General features: G+C 42.0%; 1 protein-coding gene across 3 annotated transcripts in view; it reads right to left on the bottom strand.

Annotated features, from left to right (window-relative positions):
• Positions 1–1,397: 1,397 nt before the first annotated feature.
• The window catches only part of SRGAP1 (SLIT-ROBO Rho GTPase activating protein 1), a 139,407-nt gene continuing 125,441 nt past the window's right edge, over positions 1,398–15,363 (bottom strand). For all 3 annotated transcript variants that reach the window (XM_057376988.1, XM_057376997.1, XM_057377005.1), the window contains 5 exons: positions 14,348–14,427; positions 7,394–7,574; positions 6,707–6,841; positions 6,235–6,580; positions 1,398–4,499 (listed from right to left, as the gene is read on the bottom strand). In XM_057376988.1, the coding sequence (XP_057232971.1) occupies positions 4,122–4,499; positions 6,235–6,580; positions 6,707–6,841; positions 7,394–7,574; positions 14,348–14,427 (1,120 nt within the window). In that variant the 3' untranslated portion in view covers positions 1,398–4,121. The remainder of the gene's footprint in view (positions 4,500–6,234; positions 6,581–6,706; positions 6,842–7,393; positions 7,575–14,347; positions 14,428–15,363) is intronic.

Genomic DNA, 15,363 nt, shown 5'->3' with positions numbered 1-15,363 from the left:
GGCTGTCTCCGTAAGAGCTGGGCTTCTTTCCACTACAAAAATTGGAAGGAAACAAAAAGTGAGCACAGTGCAACATTGAAACTTTGTATTATGAAACAGGAGGAGTCTCYTCTTCTTGTGTTTTCTTATTTATTTTAAAACAGATTAAAAGCCACCCTCACTAGTGAATTATCTGACTGTGGAAATTGGGTTACGCATCCTCTGGGCTGTGCAGKACCTTGAATAAGGAATGACCTTTGCTGTTCCCTCCTGTGTGTCTCAGCCTTTGTGCAGTAGGGGACAAGAAACACCCGAAGTAGGTCACTGGACACTGTGGTGCAAAGGCTGCGGCGCTGGGCTGATTGATGAGCAGTTGCATTATGGCAGATCTCTCAGCCAGAGGAGTGAAAGCCCTGCTCTGAGCCGGGGCAGCTGCGGTTCCCCTTCCTCAYGCCACTCCACACTGCCTGATGCAGAATGATAGCACTGTTTGGATTCGAAGGAACCTTAAAGATCATCCAGGTCCAGCCCCCTGCCTTCAACCTTAGGACCAGATTGCTTAAAGCTCCATCCAGCCTGCTCTATCCAGCTTGGCCTGGAACACCCCCAGGACTGGGACATTTGTCCTTAGTCAGGCACATGGTGGTCCACAGCAACAACCTGGGATAACTGTTTTTTTTGTTGGTTTTTTTTTTTTTTTTTTTTTTTTAGCAAGGATTGAGCATGCATTTCCAAATGGCACTTCTCCCCCTAAACACGTAAGTTGGGCAGCTGTAGTCCAAACCCAGGAATTGTCCTTGATAGCATCTGATCCATGTAAGGCAGAATATCTCTCATGTAGCCATCAGCCTGACAATTACAGACCCCCCGGTTCCTGGAGCCAGCTGGGAAGGTGTGTGTTGCCCCCATTTCTCAGACATAAAGTCACTGAAGGTAACACTTATCTCTGGCACTCCCTCCACCTCCTCCCAGCCTGATAGCATTTCTTCTTTTGCTCTAAGAAATACCGCCATTTTAAGAAACGTCCCTTTTCAAATCCTTTTTACTCTGTCTCTACTATATGTAAGCTGGAGTGTTTCATTCAGCCTGTTTTTCCTGCAGGRAGCAGGAGGTGGGGAGGCAGAGTGGGTGGCAGGAAGTTTCCTCAGTCAGTGGGAGTGGGATTGGCTGGTCTTGATGAGTACTCAGGCAGAACTATGTGAAGTTGGTGGCTCTTTGTGAGGGGTCTTCAGGTACAGAGGGACTTCAAGTTAGGCAGGAGCCTATCCAAGAACAAGTGCTTCTTCAGGCCAAGAGGGTGATGGCACTTGATGCAGGGTGGGGTGTGGGTAGYTGGGGGATGCTGGTGAGCTGGATGCTCCCTTATGTGGGAGGTAGGTTGCCAATCCACACTGGAGGCTGTTGGTTTATCCAGCAAAACTACACACAGAGACAGAACTATCTTCTTTATTATAAAGATACACTATGAGGAACAAACTTGAATGTATACTGAAGCTCGTAATGGTACATGCCAAAAATGTACAGTACTATACATAAAAGTGCATTGTCACAACAGATTAACAGTACATTTCTCTTCCAGAACCGTGGATTTTCCATGTTTTCATTTGATCTTCAAGAGTGGAAGGAATGCAATGGGAATGCAGCCATACACGAACAGGAAAGGATGCAATGGAAATGCAACAGTACAAGAGCAAAGCTAAAGCTCCTCTAAAATTTAAAGGCACTTTCACATGTACATACTACAGATGTACATTGACACAAGTAGGTAACAGTCAACAAGCAGGAAGCTACCAGTACTGCAATTCATCAAACTTGACAGTAAAGGACAATACTGATTGGATTAGGTGTGCAGGAGTTACCCTTTAGCACGCCTGTAGTTGTAGCAGTCTTTCCTGTTACATATCCACTTAACAACGCTTTAAAGTATCTATAATAACCATCAAACTACACATTAACTGTGTGAATGCACTAAGTGGATGCATTCACTAAATGCACTGTTTCTAATATTTTCTTTTGCTAAACAATTTCTAATATAAGCATTATGGAGTCCAGTACAGTTATTTAAACATACAAAATTCCCTATGCAATTTAAAGATACAGGTATCCATCTCAATTGTGCCAGGTGGGTTAATTTAAAAATGCTAGACAAAAACTGCRTGTAAATGAAAGCTGAAATTCCAGTTTTGTTCCACTGAGTCTAGTAAACTGGGGAACTACTTGAAAAGATCTCTGGTCCCAAACAAGTGAGCAGACCCTACAGATCAGCACTGGTCTGCAGCTGGGGCTGGCCTGGCTTAGGYTGTGGCCCTGCATTAGGACCAAGCAGCACGGCTGACAAGGATGGAGGTTTGCTGACCAATGCTGCACAGYCCACTGTGGTGGATTAAGACTTTGCCTTTAACCTAGATGTGTGTGAAGCCTGTGGCTGGACTGAAAAGGGTTTGCAAGTACCAGCAATAGTTTGGGGCTCAGATGCGGTTCATGGGGTACTTCTCACACCTGGAGCTTTGCATTGCATTGCCTGTCTACAGGGACTAATCAGAGCAGGAATAAGTTGCTCCTAAAKAACAACAGGAAATTACTCGTCACCTCAGCAATTACATCTATCAAATTTCAAAATACTCTTCTTCTCCAAAACTCAATTGTTTATGTATAGTGAATGGTACAACTTAAAGCTTTCCAAGAGAGAGATCTTACAGAAYATGTGGAAAGACAGATCCTCATTACAGCCAGTTGTACCTGTRTAGGTGGACCAGAAGTGATGTTTTCCCCCATTTTTTAAACTGAAACTTCTTTTATGGGTTGGATGTTCGAAAATATATTCACAGAAATAATATTATGGCTTACTGTTGCGATGTGCAAAACAGTTGTAGGCTTAGCTCATGCCCAATGAAATTTAACAACAGAGCAATAAGCAAAATTGACAGTTGCCACTTGCACAGACAAAAGGAAGGTACTGATTTCTGTCATTAACAAAAAGGAGAAGTGGAGGGRAAAGGGGTTATGGAAAACTTTAGTCAGCTTGAATCAAGGCGGTAGAAACTCAGCTGCCTGTCCTGTGAGTGACCCCTGCATCACTGGCAGGGGGTAGTCCCTCTGCAGAGGCCCTGTCTTGCTGCCGTCAGCACAACTGCACGTTTGCACTGTGCAAAGCAGGCTGGGTCAGCTTGAAACTCGGACTATTGCAACCCAAATCACGTCTTTAATTGGACACTGAGCAATGAAGTCAATGGGATACTTTTCTGAATTACTGTGTAGTTGATCCTTTTAATTGCCGTCACGCTGCCTAATGGAACAACAGATTCACACATTCCCCAGAGCCTGGCTTGCTTAACTATGAACTTCAAATGAATATAGCTTTTGCAAAAAATGTGGTATCAGGGAATGAAGGTCTAACTTTATGGGAAAAGGTACACTATTACAGAGGGCAGCAAAAGGAGTTTCCAGATACTATCCTGGAGATGTGCTTTAGCTGTGTCCTGGAATGCTGCTTTGTATCAGTGAGAGCAATGTGATCTCCAGCTCCATCCAGCGCTTGCCTCTAGTGAGACTGCCAACAAGAAAGCTAAAACTTGGTGCCAATTATGAGTTGTGAAGGCTTGGTGATTTTTTAATGTGTCTTAAATAAGAAATGTGGCCTGAGATGACTTAGACATTCCACACAGACACTTAATCCTCACGTGCTAGATTTCAGTTCTTACTAACCTGCTTGAGATTTGGTTTGGTGACCCAGAAATGAGAGGCTCCACATCCCCTGAACCCCCTCCCACCCCTTAGTTTAGTGCAGGATCTGTTATTACATAGCTACAGAAAGACTGTGAAGTATGGTACACCGTGGCAAGCTGTTTGTGATCTGTGTTGGTTTTATTACAAATGGTGCAGCATCAAGTTTTCAAGTAAGTCTATGTTTGTTTTTTAAAAGTATGCACAACTGTCCAGTTTTCAGTTTAATCGAAACCATACAAAATACAAATGCCCATGTTAATGTAGCTACTTTCAGACAATACATTCAAAAACACTGAAAAACAAAGCCTCTCCAGTTACAAACATGAACAAATGATGTTACGGAGCCCTGACTTCTATTGTTAATCCATCCCTTTCCCTAGCATACCCCAGCTGGGCACTGTGGGTGGCTGAGTTGCCTACATTGTGCAAGATTTGTCGGCTGGACCCTGGGAAGGAGGGGAAGGCCCTATGCTAGGATTTGTTTTTGGAAGAACAATAGGTTTTGGCCTAAGAGCAGGAGGTTTCAGCTGCACTCCCATTCTAGGGGCCACCATGGGCTTGAAAGTACTCATGGTGTCACTGGAAGAACTGGTGCTACGGCGGATCTGAGGCTCAGAGCTCCTTAAAACAACACTGTGGAGAGGGCTGAGCGACTCTGTTGAGGTGGCAGGGGTGGGGGTGTTTTTCATTTGCTCCAAGGTGTCCAACACGACATCAGGGGCGTGTTTGGCCGAGCTCTGCCGCTCCAACTCACGGAGCTCGTTCAGTGCTGTGTTCATCGTCTCCTCGATGTCCTGGGTCAGAGCACAGAGAGAGCAGCACGTCATTTGCGTTGCTACTGAATGCAAAGCCGCAGAGGGGCAAGGGGAGAGGGTGAAAATGTATGAATTAATTCACCAACCATCCTCTAACAATTATTAAAGTACTAAAGCCAATTTCCACAGGTTTATGTGTAAGACACTACAACTGACAACATGGCAGCTTTGAGTGGACATTACAAACATTTAACATTGTTCACATGAGAGAATCAAAAAAAGGTGTTACATCAAAATCTACAAGCCATTTAATGAAGTGATTGTCAGGGCAATGGATATTTGCTTAGCATGTCTTAGGAGTGAAGATTTCTTTCATCTCTTGGGTACTGACAACGGTAAATACTTTACTCATTTGCTCACGCATAAGGAACTGGTCCTCTCATATAAAGCCTTGGGTGTTCAGGGTCTGTACTCCCTCACATGGATTACAAAACCAGGTTTTCTAAGGAAATAAAAGTTTGTGTGCCTATCAGCTCTTCTCTTGTTTCACCAAGTTAAACAAAAAAACCTGCAAGATATTGTTCAGTATGCGTACCTAAGAAAAACTTCTTCATCAGGGTTTCTGGCCTGAATGATAAAAGAATGCACCAAGATACTAATTTACTGCTTTTCAGTGGTATTGAGATACAGCTAAGCTGAAAATACCTGGTGTTCCCTGCCTGCTCACTCTGACTTTCACATAGCTTAATCAACGTCTGGGTTCTCTCAYTGCCAAAGGATCACTAGTCCAGGCATAAAAAAAGAGTCATCTTAAGCCAAACAGTGCATGGCTGTTCCAGGAAAGTAAATGAATAGCTTAAAATAAAATAGAACAGTAAAAACACTTGCACTATCTAACCGTAATACATGGGTTCTGATCTAAGCATGCCAGTCCCTTGTATTCCCCACTGGAAGCAGAGTTTGAAAGCAAGCATTACCAGTACATTAAATTTTAAAACATGAGTGCTAGCGTTATTTGCAATCTTAGAGCACCCTCAGGATGCTCCTAGTAATCATGTTATCCTACCTAGACAAAATGTGAGTTCTGAAGACAGAGGCATCTATTTGCTCAAGCGCTGTTACCAGCTCAGCACAACAGACCAATCTGACGATCAGGGTGCTCCCTATTCCATTCTTTTCACCTCTTAACTGCCAGAAATGAGACTGGTGACTGTTCACACAGGTATAAGATGGCCCACAATTTATGAAGCTGCAATATCTTTCACCTCAGGTTCTACTACAAGCATCAAATCAACACATGGTATGAGTTGTATGAAAACTGTAAAATCCACAAGACCCTGGACTATAAATCTCTACTTTGAATGCCAGTGGTCACTACTAGCCAGTCAAAGCACTTTTCTGCTTACCACAATATTGAGAAATAACTGGACACTAATTACATACAAGTCAGAATAAGCCAGCCTTCAACAGAGCACAGCGATCTATGTAGCTGTTGTAATACTGTCCTATTGTTCTGTATGGCAAAGGCAATTTCATTACAGTGTAATGGGAAATAATTTCTTTTTATTRCTTCTGCAGTGTTTACTCCCCTTTGTGCTTCTTCTATTCAGGACTGCTTAATGCATCTTCTTTCACACACACTCTGTTTGGAAAGCCAAGTAGGATATTCCCCTGCACACATCTTCCCACCAGTGCATGTGCTCTGTGCCGTGCTGTTCAAAGAGATTTGCTCCTCAGAAAATCAGACAGTGACATAAATAAAAAAGACACAAACCTGAGCTATTGATTCTGGGTCCAGTGGTTTATGGTCATTGAAACCTGTGTACTGACCAGAAGATGTAGACCTTCTAATGGGAGGGCTATCAATCTTCTTCAGTGAATCGTGTCTGCTGATGTTTGTGAGGCTGCCGTGGCCAGGCCTGCGCCGCCTTTCAGGGCTGTCAGCATTGAGGTTGCGATTTTGAAGGAGGGCTCTGGGACTGCAGTGAGTTGCCAGATTGGGGGAGCCCAGCTCCATGGCTGAGTTGGAGAGAGGGTGAGGCGGATGTACCGGGCAGTGGCCRTCACTGCTCCTGCCTGGGCGTCTTAGGGGCGGTGGAGGCTCCGATCTCTTTCTTTGTCTGTACCAGTGAAGAAGTGATTATAGAACAAGTTGTAGTGACCCAGCATAAGCATGTGGAGAAGCAATTACTGTGTTAGCTGAGSTGTGAGCAGGACTACAGAAAGCATGTTTTGCTGAAGCTTACCTTCCTAAATACACATCTGAGTGACGGTCAGTAGGAGAGTTCATGTCTTTTGATGATGACTTGTCCTCAGTTATGGGTCCACTGCTGGCCTCGCTGTCTGCTTTTTGGCTCAGTGTATCTGAGAAAGTATCATCCCTGAATGGAACACAGGTGGTGAGACRTGAAGTCAGTGAGTGAAGTGTGACAGAGCACCTTTAATCCTCTTACGAAAAGCAGGCATGTTAAAATGCACTGCAGCCCTTGCATTTCTCCCAAAATTGCTTATAATCCTTCTGTTTACTGAGCTCCTTATACTCTCAGTATCTGTAACCTTTCTGTAAAAAAAGAACTTTGTCATCCTTGGCAAAGCACATGCTTAATACTGTAAAACAAGTGTTCAGGGCTGCACTTCCCCAGCTCTTGCTATCCTGAAGTTAAAAGTCAGAAATTGCTACAAAGAGACAGTCAAATTAAAACAGGCAGAGCAGTATCTGTCTCTTAATGCACTGGGATATGTATCCATAGAAGTAGCTTAGTCTAGTTCTAGTTTTTGATGGAGCTGTCATCTCGTGGCAGTAAAGACATAGGTATCCTGCGTAGAAGGCAAATGTTTAATATATGTGAACCTTCAAACCACTGACCCATTTGGAAAACACTCCTAAGTGCTTTAGATGCTATACCCCACCAAGAACCCCAGGCACTGCTTACATGTCCTGCACCACTATGTACTGGTGAGGGACAAGGCCATCAATTCCGTTGTGCCTTCCTTCCCACCAGTCTTCAGATGCTCGGTGATAGAGCAGAAGGGAAGCTCCTTTCTTGAAAGAGAGTTCTCGTGCAGATCTTCCAACATAGTCAAACTTAGCAATAGCTTCTATGGGCTCGCACTCTGGAGGGGAAAAACAACCAATATCAGATTCCATACTGCTCATTTTGGTTCCATAAACCTCATTTTTTGCATTTTCTCAGTACTCATTCTGAGCAGAACTGACAGAGATCAGATGAACCATGACAGACTTCAGGCAGTACTTACAATATGTCCCTTACAAAGAAAGCATAATCAATCTGTGTCCCAGGTGTGAAACATCTGGGCTGTTTCATGAGCTGCAGAAAACAACAGCATACTTAAATGTTACAACCACTGCCATTAGGAGAGAGGCCTCTGCCTCCTGCTGGAAGGGCTCCTGTGGGGCTGGACAGTGGGATGGAGGCCAGGCAATGAAGACTTCCGAAAATAAAATGAACAAACTCAGATGAATAATCAAAGGCCCAAGGAACCAGTGTGATAAAGGAAAAATAAACAGGAGTGTCTTTAACATCTGCAGTGACAAAGGAAGGAAGACAAGATTACCTTGTGGATGAGTAGGGATACTCTGCCTAACTGGGCTGTGGGATTTGTGTCTTTTATGTGACAAGCATGCAGATCGAGTGAAACCTGTGTTTTACACAGTGCCGAAGCCTTGTGCTTTAATCCGCTTCCTTAACATCCTTTTGGAGCGAGACAGACAGCTCCAGACCACAGGGACAGCTTCTGTGTGGCCTCAAGTTGCTTAAAGCAGCTCTGCCTGCTCCAAAATCCTGAGCTGCCCTGGTTTCTGCAGGGGTGGCTGATATTTTCTGAAGCCAAACACTGGCTACAGCCTGTGTTAGTCCTGGCTAATCCTCTGTYAGAATGGTGATAAATTCAGCCTTACGCTGGTAATGGACTCCATCCTGTAACCTGTGCTGGGATGAAGACCTACTAATGCCAGCAAAGGGCCCCTGCAGGCATCACCAGAGCTGTGTCCAGGTATCCAGCAAACAGCTGTGATTTTAACAATCTACAACCTTTTCTGCAAAAAACCAAAAGCACCTGAGCTCTAACTGATTAAATTTTGTCATTACAGTCTCAAAACATAGAGAAAAAACTGCAAAATACAGGTCTAAAAATCACATACTTTGATGATTCCAGTAACTCAAAGAGTCCCTGAAATGAGTAATTTCTTCACATAATTAGAGCAATATTTAGATGGAAATTAACATCTGGGATAATGACTAGCATAGCAACTTTCTGTCTGGTGCAAATTAAAATTGCTGAGGTTGTAATTCCCCAAAGAACCAGGCTGGTAATGAAAGCCACTGTCCCTTTATGACAACACTTTGCACAGGAATGTCTTTTTAAAATTAACTTCTTTCTATAGTGTGAAAACATAATGATAGCATGTTTATTGAGGTTATAGTTTGTAGCTCACTTTTTTAGTAACTTGCCCAGCCTGCAGAAGGCTGTCTTGTGGTTTGCTGCTTCTGCAGTCATGTTAAGAGTCTTGCAAACCTGTCTTTCAAATCAAGACAGCAGGCTGAAGGGTTTCTTGGTTTTATGTTTTTAAGCAAAGAAAATGTAAAGTTGATATAGAAAGAAACATTCCGGAAAACCATGAAACCTCTAATGTTGATGTGATATCCTAATATGCCACCGTGTACTCATTTCTGGGCATTCTTTCTACAGTCTAACAGAAAGTGCAGATGCCATTAAGTGACTGTAAGGCACAGTAAGACACTTGCCAAATGAAAAGAAGTAAAACCAAACACGCCTATTTATCTTGCACCATCTTTAAGAGTGCAGAATGAAATCAAAGGGCAATAATGTAACACTGACAGAACAATAGGGTTCTCACATGTACTATGCACCTTGCTTGAGGAATTTGTTATAAGAAGGAATTACTGGAATCAGGTAGCATTGAAAAAGAGCAGACATTTGTATGAACACACTGTTTTCAAAATGCAGCTCATTTATGGGTTGTGGTAGAGTTGGGCAAGAATTCAGAAATAAAACCTTCCAGCCTTCAGAGAGCCAGTTACTCACTAACAGGTAATACTTTAAAATGTAAAAACAAAAGTCAACCAAACAAAAACATTTTACAGTAAGTCATAAAATCCCAAATTTCCAGCACATCTTTTCTGAAGGCATTCTCTGCAGTTAACTGGTAATGCTCATGAGTACTGGATTGATGGATTCCCCCCTACACTGATCAGCTATGGAATTTCCTGTTTCTCTGCTAACTTCAACAGACCATACAGTATACCACAATTGAGTATACAGGTCTTTTTATTTACAAATTAGTGGACTAAACTAGAAATAGTTCTATCTTTCTCAGTGGAATTATGCTAATCTAAGTGTGGTACACAATGGGAGTCTGTTTATTGTATCCTTCTACCACCTGCAAGGCTCACATACTTTCTCACAGGTCTGAATGATGTTGCCTCACTGAAACCAGCTGTATGAATTGTTAATGTACTCATAATGGATGTGACTTTTGAGACATGTAGATCAGATTGCCTGGGTAACAAATCTCACCTCCTCAGGGAGGAGTGCCCAGTAGATTTCACACACATTTTTTAAGAGGACAAAAAATAAGTTCAGACAGGTTTTCCTAATGTGCAAGGGGTGTTTTCTTTATACAAAGAGATAACTTTCCTATAGCAAACAGGATTGTACCAAGACTGTACTTAGTAATTCACCTTGTTACAGGTCAAGCTTTAATAGTGAAAACCAAAGTACCATGACACTAACTCTTAGAAATAAATGCATTTTGGAAAGTTAAGCCATTTAGTATCAAACTTACTGAATGACAGATGAGCATTTCCAAAGAGCTAAGGCAATGAAAGCTAAATTTGGGATCTGTAACTCAAATTCTGTGTAGTACTGAATGTCTAAAGTAAAATTGACAGCTTGGAGGGAAGTGTAATTGCACTGCTCTGTCCATACCTGCAGGCATTCACCTAAAATAGCAAGATGAATTTGATGACATACAGGATCTCACCAGCCATCATCTCTAGTGAATCAGGCAATGCTATGGAAATGAAAAACTAGGACAAACTGAAGAACTGTGGGAAAAACTTCTGATGCTTGAGAGAACAGAAAGGGCAGAAGAAACGTGTTAATTGTAGTTTTGGGACTGGAGTGCTGGATATGGACCTAACCTCCCTAAAGAGGTGATGGTGCTGAAGTGGCACTACAGTGCCCTCTATGCCTTAGGGCACAAGGAGCTAAGGAAAGCAGGGGACACCATCCCCTGCACTTTTTCTAGAGGAGTTGCTGTTGCTCTGCTCTGTACTTCCTCAGTTTTTCCCAGGTATACCCTGTCTGTTGGGAAAAAAGTATGTCCTTGAACTCTCTGGGAAGCAGCTATCTCCCTATTTCTTTACCCTCTTCTCTATCCCATCAGAGAATAGAGTGGTTTTGCATCTTCAAAGTCCTGTTCTCAAGACAGGACTGGGAACAGCAAAAGCAAAGAAGTGTTTTAAGGTGTTGACAAAACAGAATTTGGCAAAGTGTTGATCACAACATGCACTACTGAAAAGCAAGAAAATGACTGTGTTGAGAACACAACAACCTACAGTCTGACATGTCCCTGTAAGTTGTTTTCAGCAGAAATACCATCTAAATTTTTACCCTAAGTTTACAAGCTATCTATAAAGAGTATGGTATTAATTTTATCTATGTTTTCCCAGAACTCCATATGTCCAACTTCCTCAGGAAGTATTTACTTCCTTTGAAAACAGATCTAGTCACTTTTTTCCATATGACTCCAACATGAATAAAAAATCTCAAGCAATCTGAAGGTGAAGGAAATATGCTAGCAACTGTTTCAGCAAAATATGAACAGTGTCCTTTGAATCTTTACTGCTGAGAGATTTTCAGATAAAGGTTCATCTGCAACACAATTACAGATTTGTTTTGTGTCTCAGCTTGAGTACAAATGTTCAAACTTCACAAATTAAATTTCATTTCCAGATTTAGGAGAAAGAAAAAACTTATGTCTTTTCCTTATTGAGACACCTTCTGCATATCTAAAAAAGACTGAAACACCACTGTAAAATGCAGCTTCTCTTCTTTCTCCCTTCCCTTCCCAGTGATCAACTGAAATACATGAACACCACTATATTTAGGGGAAAAAACCACAACAATTTATATACTTAAAATAAAGCAGTTATGAAATATTTTTATGCTGATTTGTATGTGCTAGTCTTTTTTTCCCCAATCTACTTGCAGACATAATTTAATTCTCAGTTGTTAAAGTCTTGTTCTCTAAATTGCGATGGAAAATTTCTAGCACTACTGACACAGCCCCTACAGATGGGTTTATTCTAGTAGGCACAGAGACAGCCACTTGCAGTTGAACTTTATAGCAATACTAAGTAAAAGAAATCCTTTTGGTTTTGATCATAACCTCTAGATTATGTTTCAATGACCCTGTAATTCCTGTCGGGTAGGCTGCTTGGTTTTACGTATGTATACAACACCTTAGCATAAAACTAATCAGATTTTCAAGATGAAAAAGACTCCTTTCACATTTACAGAATCTGCTTCTTCCATGTCCTAACAGAAGGAACTATGTAAGTACCACGTGCCCGATCAATACAGCAGCAAAGCAGCACCTCCCTTCCTCTCTCTCCACATACAGCCAGGAGTGATGCATCCAGCTTATAATCAATGAATCAATCACTTTAAACCCCCAAAACACTCCAGACCCTTTAGTAGAATGATTTTTTAATCCATCATGTGTCAATCAGTGACTCTCATGAAGTTCAATAGCAAACTGAAAAATTCTCACCTATTCTCATATCTGGTGTCAATAATGTTTTTTAAAAGGAATTGTCCAAAGCACAAACCCATAAATGTATGTGCAAAGAGATAATTACACTTAAAGTCTATAACCTAGATTAGAAAAATGCGCTGCTACAACAGAAAGCCATATCCATGGAAAGAAATGTGGAAAGCCATATCCATGGAAAGAGCCTGCAGATTGGGAATCGAAGACCAACACTTTTTGTGTGTGATACAGGCTTGTTAAGGTTTAGCTTTCCAGAAGTATTTGCCTAGCTTACAAATATTTTTGTATTACCTATTATTTCTCTGTAAACACAAATGTCTGCTTCCTTTTGGAATAGAATTAATTAAAAAGGTGTGATGAGGCAATGAGAATTAAACTACTGGCTGATCTGAACAAAACCCCTGTCTTGAGCAGCTAAATTTCTCAACAGAACTTTGTCCTGTTGACAGGTATTCTCTTCAGGGTTTGTCTTCACCAGTGACACAGTCATAACACCAGTAATACTAGGACAGGAATGTAAAATTGGTATAACAGCACAGTGGTGGGGTAGAGTCCATGATGACTGAGGCACAGATGATGCATCAAGCAATCCCACACTCCTGCTCCTTTGGATTCTGCTGATGTTTTCGTGCCTCCTAGGCTTGGCATTGAAGTAACTGCTTTCGATCGTTCCTGAAAAGCTGCACTTATTTTCCATGTCCACTTGTGCCTTTGTCTCTCAGTTTGGTCATGGGACCCTGAAGTTGGCCCCAATATATTGAACTGCTGTGTCACCTGCATTTGTGTTCTAAGTAAGAGACAGACAAACTTCCTCAGCTTCCACTCTTGTTTCATAATTCCAATGGAAGAAGGAGTTCTTCTAGTGTATAGCTACACTGTCTTAGAAAAATAAAGTGCAATTATGAATTTCTTCACACTCTTTAGAAGAGATGTGTTATAGAAAGGTGGTGGATTTAGTTGTACAGAGCTAGTCAAGAGGAACTCCTGCACAGCCTGTCTCATAGTGCTGTCAGTACTCCCTGTTGCAGGCACAGGCATGGCTATGCACCCAGGCAGAAGATCATTATTTCTCTCCTACCCCCATTTTTTTCCCCATTCCATAATGCCTGCTCACCCAAATGTCCCTCCTCTCCAAACAGCTGCACTGACAGACTCTGCCTGCCCCTCCTCACCTTGGCAAAAGGGAAGAGACAGACAATCTGTCACTGACAGCTTGTGTACGTGACAAAGCAGACGGGTACAGCTAGAGTGGAACTATTGTTTATTTTGCTCTGTGTGCAATGGGACCAGTGTAGCCAGGTTTCCTATACATACACCTTCCGGTTTCTCTTCCCTACAGCAATTGTCCCAGCTCCTGAACAGTATCCCTTATGGCATTTAAAAAAAAAAAAAAAAACAACAAAAAAAGTTATTTTCTGCTGTAGCTCTTTTCCACCCCTTTCCTCTGCTCTGTCTTTTCCTCTTCCTCCCTCCACACATCCTCTGAAAAGGACAAGGGGRAGCTTTTGTTTCTACTGCTTCTAAGTGCACGTGCACTGGTTGCTCTGTCAGGGTTGCCTGCTGGCCAGAGAGGCAGTGAGCTCACACTGCTGCTCTTCTCTACCGGGAGTGCTTTTCTGAATCTTTCACCTCCAATGGACTAATAATTCTTACAAAAATAGTAGTCATACACAATTTCAGAAATTAAATTCATATAAAAATAGGGCCAGAATGGCAAATATCCTTTAGCTGCAGAATTTAAAGGTGCACTTCTGAAAACTTTAGTTTTTGTAGACAAAAGAGTCACTAAATATGTAACACTATGTCAGAAAATAATATATGCTGACTGAAATAGTTTCTCTCTTGCCCTTCCTGTTACTGGGCAAATCAGGAGAGAACAAGGAAACAGCTGGTCAAACACAGATGAATCAAGAGTGCAAAAGCACACAAACAGAGATAAAAGATTTGCTACAGAACATCAGGACTGAAATTTCCTTCTTTCAAATAAGACACAATCAGGAAAGGAAGAAGGTCTCCTGCATGGAACACCTGTACTCCCATCAAAGACGCAGTAATGTAACACACTCACCATCTTCACTGGTGTGGGGCTCTGTACTGGCATCCTGGTCCACCTCCTCTAATGTACCATGCTCGCTGTATGGGCTGTCACTGGAGGCAAGCAGAAGGTAGAGCAGAGAGAGGAATCACATGCATGAAAAATATACCACCTCCATGAGATTATTTCAAATGATTCTTATAATGTTACAAAGTTATGTGCAACATAATTATCCTGGTGTGCTATGAATACATAACTAATAAAGAAGCCTATATTAGTTTCCTTGAAACAAAATCCAGGTATTAAGAAGCTCTCAGAACATTTGAATCCTTTATAAATAAAAAGTGTGTGTGTGTGTGTGTGTGTATGCTGTCAAGGGAGTGTCCTGATTTTGGCTGAGATAAGAGTTAATTTTCTTCCTAGTAGCTGGTGCAGTGTTGTGTTTTGTATTTAGGATGAGAATAATGCTGATAACACACTGATGTTTTTTGTTGTTCCTGAGCAGTGTTTATGCTAAACACCCCACCCACCAGTGAGCAGACTGGGGGCACAAGAAGCTGTAAGGAGACACAGCCAGAACAGCTGACCCCAAACAACCAAATGGATATTCCAGACTAGATGGTGTTCATGCTCAGTATATAAACTTTGGACAAAGTTGGTCAGGGGCTGCTGTTTGCGGATTGGCTGGGCATCCAMCAGTGATATGATTAACTGCGTTGTGTATGTAACAGCTGACCTGTTTTGCATGTTCTAATTATTATTATTTGCCCATTCTTTTCAGTCCTATTAAACTCTTCATTTCAATCCATTAATTTTTTTTCCCAGTTCTCACCCCCATCCCACTATGGGGGGAGTGAGTGAGTGAGTGGCTGTGGGGTGTTTGGTCACCTGCCCAGTTATAGTACAACAAAGAAAAGGAGCAGGCATCATAAACTGAAATTTGATAAGGTTGTTCACAGCCAAAGAAACCATTTCCTACCTGTCCATGTGCTCCGCACAGCAGACCCAGAATTGTAGCTCTGTCTGTCTGAACACAAAGCACCTTCCTC

This window comes from Malurus melanocephalus, unplaced genomic scaffold (genome assembly GCF_030028575.1).
Source record: "Malurus melanocephalus ecotype Western Australia unplaced genomic scaffold, MMel_1.1 scaffold_10, whole genome shotgun sequence".
Taxonomy (NCBI): Eukaryota; Metazoa; Chordata; class Aves; order Passeriformes; family Maluridae; genus Malurus; species Malurus melanocephalus.
The sequence above is the reverse complement of the archived record's forward strand: the minus strand, read 5'-3'. Positions and strand labels throughout refer to the sequence as shown.